General features: G+C 40.1%; 1 protein-coding gene across 1 annotated transcript in view; it reads left to right on the top strand.

Moving 5' to 3' along the window:
* The window catches only part of SAMD7 (sterile alpha motif domain containing 7), an 8,713-nt gene extending 2,583 nt beyond the window's left edge, over nt 1–6,130 (top strand). Inside the window, exons 4-8 of the mRNA XM_010080135.1 lie at nt 487–565; nt 2,357–3,036; nt 3,696–3,817; nt 4,809–4,919; nt 5,858–6,130. Coding sequence (XP_010078437.1) covers nt 487–565; nt 2,357–3,036; nt 3,696–3,817; nt 4,809–4,919; nt 5,858–6,130 — 1,265 coding nt within the window. The remainder of the gene's footprint in view (nt 1–486; nt 566–2,356; nt 3,037–3,695; nt 3,818–4,808; nt 4,920–5,857) is intronic.
* Nucleotides 6,131–10,624: the final 4,494 nt, after the last annotated feature.

The raw sequence follows: 10,624 nt of genomic DNA, 5'->3' as shown, positions 1-10,624 counted from the left end.
AAAGAAACATTTTGTGTTTCAGCTGCCCCCCCCCCCCCCCCCCAATGTAGATCTCAAATAAGAGATTTCCTCATGAAGAAATGTCATTTAAAAATATACGGCACCTAGGCTGAAAACAGTCTTGAAGAAGCAGGTTTGCTTTACTTAACTCTTGGTTATTATTTTCTGAACAACTATATGTACTTCAGAGACATAGGTCACCAAATATAACCACCTTGCTGCCTCTTTCCTTTATGGATAATGGCAGGTACACCTAACCACAGATCTGATCCTGCTGATGCTGGACTTCATGTTTCTACCATGCATTCTCACTAAAGCAATGAACACAAATAGGATTTAACTTGAAGTCATATCAGCTTCCTGGTGAAGTACATAGTTCAAGTCTTAAAAATATTTTTGAAGTGTCTTTGCATTTCTTTGGGATCTGTGTATTTGCTTGAGCAAACAAGTGAAATCTAAAGATTTTTTTTTTCCCCTCCCTTTAAGGATATAGCTTTCTGCAACCAGAATCTGTGGAAGCTGTGGCCAGAAGACAGGAATTGGTTCAAAAGCAAAACATTGCCAGGTAATCAATAGTAAGCTTTGCTCTGAGGTGCATGCCAGGATTAGGGCAGCAAAGGCACACAGAAGTGATTCAGTCACAACCTTTTTGTGGGTTTGTATTTACAGTGATTGAGATACTTTTTCAAATCCCCCAGAGAAGCAGAGGGCCCTCAATTATCTCTGAAGGTCTGAAGCTACCAAACTTGCTCCTTGCCCCTATTCTGCTTTCAGCCTTAAAATAATATAATAAACAAATCCTTCAGCTTGGTTAAAGAAGGATTAATCCTTCAGATTGGTTAAACAAGCTACAAACTTCCACCCCAACCCTTGAACTCAGGATCCAGACACCCTGAAGTTACAAAAAGTCAGAAACAAATTCAAACTTTACAGCTGTGTGCTATCACACACAACATTATAAGCCTCTAGCCTCTACAGCTGGGGCCTTATTATGGTTAGCTACGTCTCCACCCTACCAGGGTGGACAGCTTTAGTTTAAACAAATAGTCTGAATGTCAGTGTGACTATAGAGAATCCAGTTACTTGCACCAGTAGCTGGTTAAGTAACCACCAGTGCCCTCCCTCACAGCCACACCGTGTCCATGGAGAAACTCTAACCTCAACCACGCCAGCACTGTGCTTTGGCACAGTACTAACAGCACCCCTCACACAGTAAGGCTGAGAGCAAAGAACAGATAAATGCTGAGTAAGCATCTCAAGAGAATTATGACAGCAGCATTTTGAGCTCTTCAGTCAGCAAAGCTCGATTACTGAACTCCTCCAAGCACAAGATTTGTATCAGCAATGCACTTCATATAGCTCCTCTCACATAGCAAAACCTCTGAGAAAAACAAGTAAGGTAGCCAGCAGTAAGCAGGGCCAGCACGTATCAGAGCTAGTCCTGCTTCTTCAGGCTCTTCCCTCAGCCCACCAAACCCAGGAAAACCTCAGCATAAAAGAGCCCAGCCTAAATCCATGTGATAACCTTTTTATCCCAGCCTGTTGCCACCCTGGCAATTTCCACTAGCTTTATACCACTTTCTGTAGCACACCTCACCTTTAGACCTGCACTGGCTCCTTTTACCCTTTATAGAAATCAGGTGTTGGCAAACAATCTTCTGCACTTGCTGCAGCTGTGCTGCTGAGCACCTGGGCAAAAATCTGTGTTCTCCAAGGGACTCCACCTCACACCAAAGCTCAGTGAGCCCCTGTCTGCTGGTCCTCAGAGGAGAAGGTTATCTTAACTGGAAGAGTAATGTTAACACTCTTTGCTGTTTATCTCCACTTCAAGAGCTGTGTGTGAGGGATGACAATTGGGCAAGATGTACAAGGACATGGTACATATACAAAACACTTCCACTGGATCTCTGAAAGTGAAAAATTAATAATTTGGAGATTGTTACAAAGATGAAAAGAGGGCAGAGAAAAAGCCCTGAATGTTATGTTGTAATCAACTAATTCCTTCATGCAACAATCATCTGAATAGATACCTTTTGCCCAAACTGTTTTCCTGACAATTTTACATTCATGAGAAGTCTTCTAAAAGTCAGACTCTCTCTGAGCTGTTATCCTCATTGCAGTGTTAAGAAAGCTATCTTAGCACACATTAAAGACTTGGCTGCTCTCACAAGCCCTCTTCCAAAGAATGTGGAAGTCCGACTGAAAGCTCCACACATAGCAATAGCGATACAAGGGAGAGAGAAGAAAAGCAGTACTCTTACCTATTCAATTATCTAAGTTTTAATCTGCTACTGAAAAAGAGTGGTGATGAAGGAACTGAGTGGCCCTAACTGCTTGTACTCTCTCTGTCTCTTAGGATGGAGATGGAGATGAGTGCTATTTTTCAGCAAAAAGAAATGGAGAAAGCTCATCGGAAAGGACTACTGGGCCTGGAAGCACCTTTCCTTTACCACGGGATGCCAGCTAGTCCCATTGCTTTCCGTGGCAGGCACAGACTACCTGAAGGCCATCTTCCAAGCGACTTGTATGTTCATCGTACCACCCTCGATGAAATTCATGGCAACACTATGCTCATGGCAACCAGTCCATACCCTCCAGTCAGCACCTTGCAAAGGGAGAGGGGACGTCGACCAGGGAGAAGAGCTGGAAATCACAAAACTGCAGACTGTAGTGCCAATGGCACAAAGAACCAAGCTGATGACAAAACTATGGACCCTGCTTCAGCCGCAGTGGATGATGAGAAAGAAGATAAGAAAGAAGCAGAGGTGGAGACACTGAACAAACACGAACAAAGCAAAACCCAGACTGAGCCATCTGCAGTTGCCAAAAACTGTAAAGAGTTTGAACAAGGCTTGAGAAAAAACTGTGCTACTCATGAGATGTCTGCTGAAGCCAGCAGCTGCAGCAACACAAATGAGAAGGAATCTAATAGCTCGTGTGCTGCTTTTGATGACAAGTACATGTACCCTTCTGCAATCCCATTCTCAGCATTACCATATGGATTACCAGTACCCAGCAACCCATTGCTACCTTCAGGTTTGTGAAGTCTTCAGGTATTGCAGTTAGAGTGGCATCTTTATATTATTAATTTTATTAATTTACTCTCTTATTTCTTCCTCTGTTTTAAGCAAATTTTTGGTATGACAGCGTCACCGTAACTAAATGTAGAATTCATATGCTGCAAATAGTAATAACTTGGTAAATCCAAGTTAGCAAAGCCGAAGAGTGGTTTTCCCTACCAGCAAACTGTGCTGCTTGCTGGCATAATGGAGGTTTCAGCATCTTAGGTAGCAGTGCTTTACTTTGCAAGACAATGCAATTGCACAGCAAAAAGTCACAAAGCAGCCTCCTAAATGTTTTAAAGTTCTGTGCCATGCACTATACCGCTGCAGGTTGTCATCCTGTGTTTATATCAGTCCCTGGGGACAACACACTTGTCACCCCTAAGCTGTCAAGTTAGCAGCACTTTGAGGTTCTCCACAGTTCTGTTCAACATGTTATAGTCTCTCCTCTCCTTCTGGTGGTCAGGGAGAAATATAGCAGCATGCAGTATATACTGATCATAATCCCTGTGTGTGTCAAACAGGACAAGGAATTCCCTTAGAAGCTGCACACTGTCGTGATGTTGACAATAGTTTCCTATTGATTTGCCAGCACAGTTCTACAAATATAACACTTGTGTTTTCTCCTCAAAGGAGCACATGGCCTGATCCTGAATGGAGAAGACATTTCTTCCATTGAAGACACTCGCAAGTGGACAGTTGATGATGTATACAACTTCATCATTAGCCTCCCAGGCTGTTCAGATTATGCCCAGGTGATTATAAACACTCATCACATTTTTCATTTTTCATAGTCTTTAGGACCATCCAGATTTAAAGGTCATCAAACAAATGTAAATGTTAGAGATTAATTTGTTGTCACAAAGTTACAAACTTAATAGTAGTGTTCATTGTGCTTCAACATATGAAGCCACTTGCTTCTTAAAGCGAAAGCCAGTCCATGCTATGAGAGGTTACATACACTTCTGCTGCAATCTGGAGTCATTGGTCATGATACACATCAAGAGGATCAGCAGCAAAACAGTAATATTAGAAAAGTATCTTAATTTTTTCACTCCACATATCCTGCACAATTTTTATGCTGCTTAAAGCAATTTTGCATTCTTGAATATAGGTATAGCCCATGCACTGCCCCCGAGCTCTTATAGGCATCATTCCATTTTAAAAATGAAATATAGAATCATAGAATCATTTAGGTTGGAAAAGACTTTTAAGATCTTCGAGTCCAATGGTAAACCTAACACTGCCAAGTCCACCACTAAGCCATGTCCCTAAGTGACACATCTCCATGTCTTTTAAATACCTCCAGAGATGGTGACTCAGCCACCCCTGGACAGTCTGTTCCAGCACTTGAAAACCCTTTCAGTGAAGGAATTTTTTCTAATATCCAATATCATTAGAAACGCATGCAAAGTGGTTGAAATCCTATATATTCCTGGTAAAGCCTTAATAAGATGAACACTGTTCTTTCATTGATAGCAAGCTGCTCACTTCCTAAAAAATCCCATGAACACTGAAACATTACGAAGTTCCCACTTGCCAAGAACAAGTAGATAAGCTACAGGCAAATGTGCTGATACACACACACCTCAACAAGAGACCTCATGCTGCAGTTAAGAGATAAACATGAGGATAAAACACTGAAACCATTATTTCCTCCTTTTATCACCTTTGGGTTTTTAAGCATAAAAAATAACCAGTGAAGTCTGTTTTAGCACATCATGATGTGTTTTATCGTTTCATAAGATATTTAAAGACCATGCTATTGATGGAGAAACCCTCCCACTGCTAACAGAGGAACATCTCCTGGATACAATGGGATTAAAACTCGGACCAGCATTAAAAATCCGCTCTCAGGTATGATCATTAAATGTATGCCAAAATGGCAAGTCACAGAGATGTGAGAGAGTCAGAAGCTAACAGGATGAAATGTTTCCAAACTAAACCACACTTTTTCTCACTGATAACTACCATAATATTAGGAGAAAAGAAATTACTCCAGAGTAGTTTGCTTTTGTTTCTCTGCATGTTACAACAGCACACAGGGAGACACTTAAGGGGAGGTTAGGACTGACAGTATGAGACACAGTTAAAGAGCAGTCAGGATACAACAGCACTGGAGACTAGGCTGAGGTTGGAAATGCAAAAGGTATTTGACCAATTAACTCCCTTTCACTCCTCTTTTCCCTTCCCAGCTGGTAAGAACTGGTCTGATACATACTTGCTTTTGCTCCAACCTGGCTTTTTAAAATAGACCAAGTAGAGGCTTCTACAACCTTTCTGGAAATAAAATCTTACCTGTTTCAGGGACATGCAGTCCCTCTATGTTTAAAGTTTTCTGCTCTTAATTTCATCCAGTACTATGAAGTGTCTGTGTGTTTCTAATGTTGCCTGGTTCTTTTCCTTTTCTTTAACCCCTTGGTCTCTCTCACTCTTCTCTCAAAACCACCTTCCCCACTCCTAGCTAGCAGTTAGCAGTTTGCCTCCCCTCTGTCCCACGGGTGCTACAGCACCTCGAGAGCAAGAAGAACCTGCTGTCAGTCTCAGCACGCTGGGTTGTTTCCCAACCTGAGTATTGCCAAGCTCCTTCCATAAGAACCTGGGCCTAGAAAAAATATAAGAAAGGGAAAATGGAAGAGATTTTTTTTTCACTTTCCACCACTGATAACCCATTGATATGGTTGGGATCTCCTGGATGTCCCTGGCACTGCCAAACGACAGTCAACCTTGCTGTTTAATGGCTTTAACACTATCTCAAGAAGCAATTGCTGGAATTGTGATTTTTTTCTTTAAAGGTGTCTCGACGTCTGGGAAATGTGTTCTACATGATGAATCCTCCTCTGTCTGTGCCCTTGCCACCCGCTCCAGGCAAAAACTCAGATCAGCCCTCCGACATAGCCTCCCCTCTTCACTGCAATAGCAATGGTGATACGCTGGATAGTCCCTGCTCTCAGGACCCAGAAACTTCAAAAGCAGTGGAACAGATCGTTTCAGAAAGCAGGGAAAATCCATGTGACACAGCTGGATCTCAGGCTGACTTCCAGATGATCACTTTTCAGAAAAGTTGAGCTGAGTTCAGGACATAAAATGTTTTTAATAATAAGGGAACCTCTAGTTACAGTGTTCGAGAAGATAGCTACAGCCTGAAACCTCTGTGTGACTGGGGCTGAATGAAATAAGCTGCAAATACAGCAGGAGGGAGTATAGTATCTGAAAAGCATTTAAAAAAATGCAACTACATGTTAGTGCAATTACTTTCAAGTGCAATTCATTGAAAAGAATACCAGTACAGTTAACAGGTAGATTTAATTGTTCATTAAAGTCCAGCGTGATCACTGAAATCTGTCAGAGACTCAAAGTGCTCTCTGTCTTACAGTGTGTTCCCACAGTCTGCTGAGAAACTACAAGGAAAAGTTACAGCTTCTGCATATAGCTGACTTCTGCCTCTGCTGAACAAAATTCATACAGAAAATTTACATGGAATTAATTGGGAGAGTATGGATTTACCTGCAAAATATATAAAGAAATACACCCTAGCCTCAGCAATTTGAGTTAATTCCACTGCTATTCTAGAACCAAGCCTTTCTAAGTGCCTGTGAAGGGTATACGGGGTAGAGACGAGATACACAGATTAAACCCTGGACATGAAAATACCGTGTGTAACAGCAATTCTAATTATTCTGAGGCATTCTTATCACCAGGGTTTGAATTTGCTTTGTAACATTGCACAGCTGAGATGAGTTTAGGAGAAAACATCAGCAGACTCTGCCATGAAGACCAGTCACTGGGACAGTAATGTCCTGCAGGCAGCAGGCCTGCATTCTAACAACCTCTGCTGCAGCACCCTTCCCCTCAGCTCACCTGGACAAGCCATGGAAAGCCCTTCACTCAGCAGCACGCCCAGCGTTCTTCATTTTGGAAGAGGCCATCAGTTTTAGCCTGAAAGCTCCCCTTTCTTTCCAAAAATATGGTTTCTTCTCACTTCTGCTACTGATGATTCATTACCTCACAGCAAACAAGAACAACAAACCAGAGTTTTTAGCTAGGGATAAAGCCCCAGCATTTTATTACTCCTGTGTGAATTATCTTTGTTCCCTCTTTAGGAGTTTGGTCACACACTGGTACTCCACTTGGCCTTTAGAAGTCAGTATGTTACAGTGCCCTCTTCCACTCTCCTCCTTGCAAGAACACTTCTTTACTCCAGGTACTCAATAGTGTTCAAAAAAAGCAAGATTATAACCTGAAACTGGAAAGTTTCAATATAACTCCATGACTGTTTAAAAGATGTACAACAGCAATATTAATATTGGAGTGGCAATTAGTTTGCTATTCACTTTGTCTCAATTAATTTCAAAAAGTGTTAACCTCTGTTCTCTTAATTAACTTTTCTACATTTTTCATGGTTTTAAAACTTAGTAAGGCAGAGAGAATTTTATGCTGAATTTGGTAATGTAAATGTTTACTTTTTCAGATTTTGGATAAAACACAGTTGTCAGTGTGAAAAAATCACATTCTTTTTGAACTGCTTTTACTTGTTATTTTAACACATAATATCTTGGATTAATTACACCAGAAAAAATGTTTTACTTTTACAGTAGATTTAACTATTGTGATTTTTTAAATGTAGATTGTTCATACATCATGAGGGAAAAATAAAATATTTTTATATAGTAAAAGTGCTCATTAAAATAATCAGGGACAAATTCTTTTTAGCATCTGAAACAATTTCTAACTTATTTTTTGTACAATTGACGATCATGCTGACAATGTCACTTATCTAATTAAACACAGTTAATGAATTGGTTTTCAAATGGCATCCTACTTCTTCATTGTATGAAACGTTTGATTTAATCCACATGAGACCTTCTCCACCCTAGCAGAGGAATCTCCAGTATGTTTCCAGGTCAATGAAGCCACGAGATGTCGCTGCAAAGCTACGAGAGGTTACAGGTGGCCTGTCAAGAGGAAGGGTATGAAGAAACTGAACTTGTTTTTCTAAAGTAACAGCAGAGGAGCTGGACATGAAATTCCATATGCCAGGCAAGAAAGATTGCAATCCTATTCTGAAGAGCGTTACTATTTTTATAAATGGTTCAGACACGAACAATGTCAAAAGCAGAGAAAGCTGGGATGCAAACTTTGCAGTCTGGTACTACTTCTGCAATTAAAAAACCCATACGATCCTTTGCACATATTGGGCTCTTCTTCCCAAAACGACAAAAAGAATGACTTCATGGCTTCCTGTACTGGGGGGGAGATGTGCTGGAGCTGCCAAAATGCAATAAGGCCTGAACTGCATACTGCTGTAGAGTGAAATAGGAAGGAAAGGGATTTACCTAAACGGACATAATTGATTCTATTGCTAACGAAGGAAATACCACTGGTAATGAGCATTTCCTCTCCTACAAACACTTCAGAGAGAATGAAAGAAAAAGGTAAAAATTAAAAAAATATATAGAATCAGTAGACAGACCCCTGTTTTAAGATTTTGATGCATTTTCAGGAATTATGTTTATATGTAAACATTGAGGCCTTACTGATTCTCAGCAGCTACAAGCTCTTTTTTGACTTTCAATGCTTATTCCAGCTGCAAAGGGGTGTAGCTAACAATCACAAGTACGTAACAAAGCTAGTAGAACCGTGCTACTTAGTGACTTTCTGGTGTCTATGCCACCATCAAATTAATTTTCTCTGCTATGTCACTAAAGCCACAATGGGATGCAGATGATGTCTTTTAATACATGCAGTATCACTGGAAATGTTTCACGTAAGATCTATTGCTGTATTAGTCTGTAACAGTGATGCAGTTAATGAAGAAGAGAATGTTTTTTATGAGATATTGTAGAAGTATCTGGTTTTCTCAGTATCTACACCGAATGTGTAGGCTCCTAGGGACAGGGACTTCCACTTCTTTTTTTTTTTATAGGGCCAAGGTTAAAATCAAGATGAATAAAAAGGTATAGCAAACATATAACAAAATGGTTTTGTGCTATAAATAACAGATTTAGGAAGATGCTGAAAAGGAAGAAATGTCTTGTCCTTCCTACCACAACCTGGGTTTCTGACCTCATGATTGCTGCATATGATGATGATGTGGAATACATATTCACACAGACCTAAACAAATATTTCTCTGCTCAGTTCCCCAGGTGAAAAATGTCTAAAAAAATGCTATGAATATACAACAGTTAGGCAGAATTCCCACCTGGTCCAAGTCAGGCAGACATTCTAATTAAGCACATGAAAACAAGAACAGGCAGCTAGGTCCACAAAGTGATGGTATTTCAAACCTCCATGTTGCCAGTTACTTTATAAAACTTAGTTTTCGAAGACCTTAAACCATTGTGAATCCTCCACAAAATAGGTTTCAGAACGTGAATTTATCCTTTGAGTGCAAAACAGAAAAAAGAATCACCTCCAGTTTTTAAAATCACATCTATTTTTAAACTAAGTAGAAATATAATGTTGATTGGTTGTGCAGTGTTTTGAGTCACCTTCAACAACAGACATTTTACAGAAAAGCACCCAAAACTAGATACAGCTCTTGTTTTGGCACCTTGCTCTGATAATATTAGAATAAGTGTCCTGTCTAAGCCCTTTATTATTCACTGGAAAATAACAAGTCAGCTCTTGTTATAATACAAATAACAAGGCAGGCTGGGTGTTCACCAGGGTTCTGTTACCTGTAATGCTTGGTTTTGACTAAGCCACTCATGCTACAATAAACAGCTACGGCTATACTGATGTTGCAATTTCAGTATAAAAAGAATGCATGCTATGGTAAGGGAAAAACTCACCTCTGGTTTTTTTTTTTGTTTGGGCTGTTTTTTTCAGGGAGGAGTTGCTTTCTACCTTTGCATTTGCATCTCTCTTTTCTTTCTTTGGGAAAGCTTTGGTCCTACTATCAACTACATTGAGCCACAAGAATTATTCTGTTAATGTGGCCTTTACGCAGTCCTTTCCTTTGTCCCATTGCCAAGCTTACCTAAGTCTGTAATCTTCCAGACAGACATTAGTTCTGCTACTATCCACACATTCTTCTTGAACCGATAATTTCCCTGTTGGTGAGGATGCAAAGTCTTTTCCTAGACTTTAGAAAAGAGGAACCTATTGTCCATGTTGTACAGAGAATGATACACAACTTTTTACTACAGTACAGCAAAGACATTAACAGATGTTTCGCTTTATCAAAATTTGAAAACACATGTATGTGGCATCTGCGTGTGTGAATTACTAAAATAAACTAAAATAGCAAACAGAAAAAGCACTGCTGACCAAGGGGAAAAAAAGACAGCATCAAGACAACCTGATTTACATCTTTGCTGACTACCTTTCAGTTACAAGGTTCAAACAGCTGCGCTAGAGAGGAGCACTGCTCAGTCTGTGATTCATGGGCCTCCAAGCAGTTTGTGAACAGTCTGCACTTGAAAGATGGGCTATAAAGCAATCACTGGCTTCTGGATGAATCTGTTAATTGGAAAGATGTAAACTCAAGAATCACATTTTTACTCAAACACTTGTAGTCATAACAACAAATTTATGATTTTATAAAAAATAATGAAT

The sequence above is a fragment of the Pterocles gutturalis genome, unplaced genomic scaffold (genome assembly GCF_000699245.1).
Source record: "Pterocles gutturalis isolate BGI_N339 unplaced genomic scaffold, ASM69924v1 scaffold19, whole genome shotgun sequence".
NCBI lineage: Eukaryota > Metazoa > Chordata > Aves > Pterocliformes > Pteroclidae > Pterocles > Pterocles gutturalis.
Note: the sequence above shows the minus strand (reverse complement) of the source record. Positions and strands in the feature narration are given on the sequence as shown.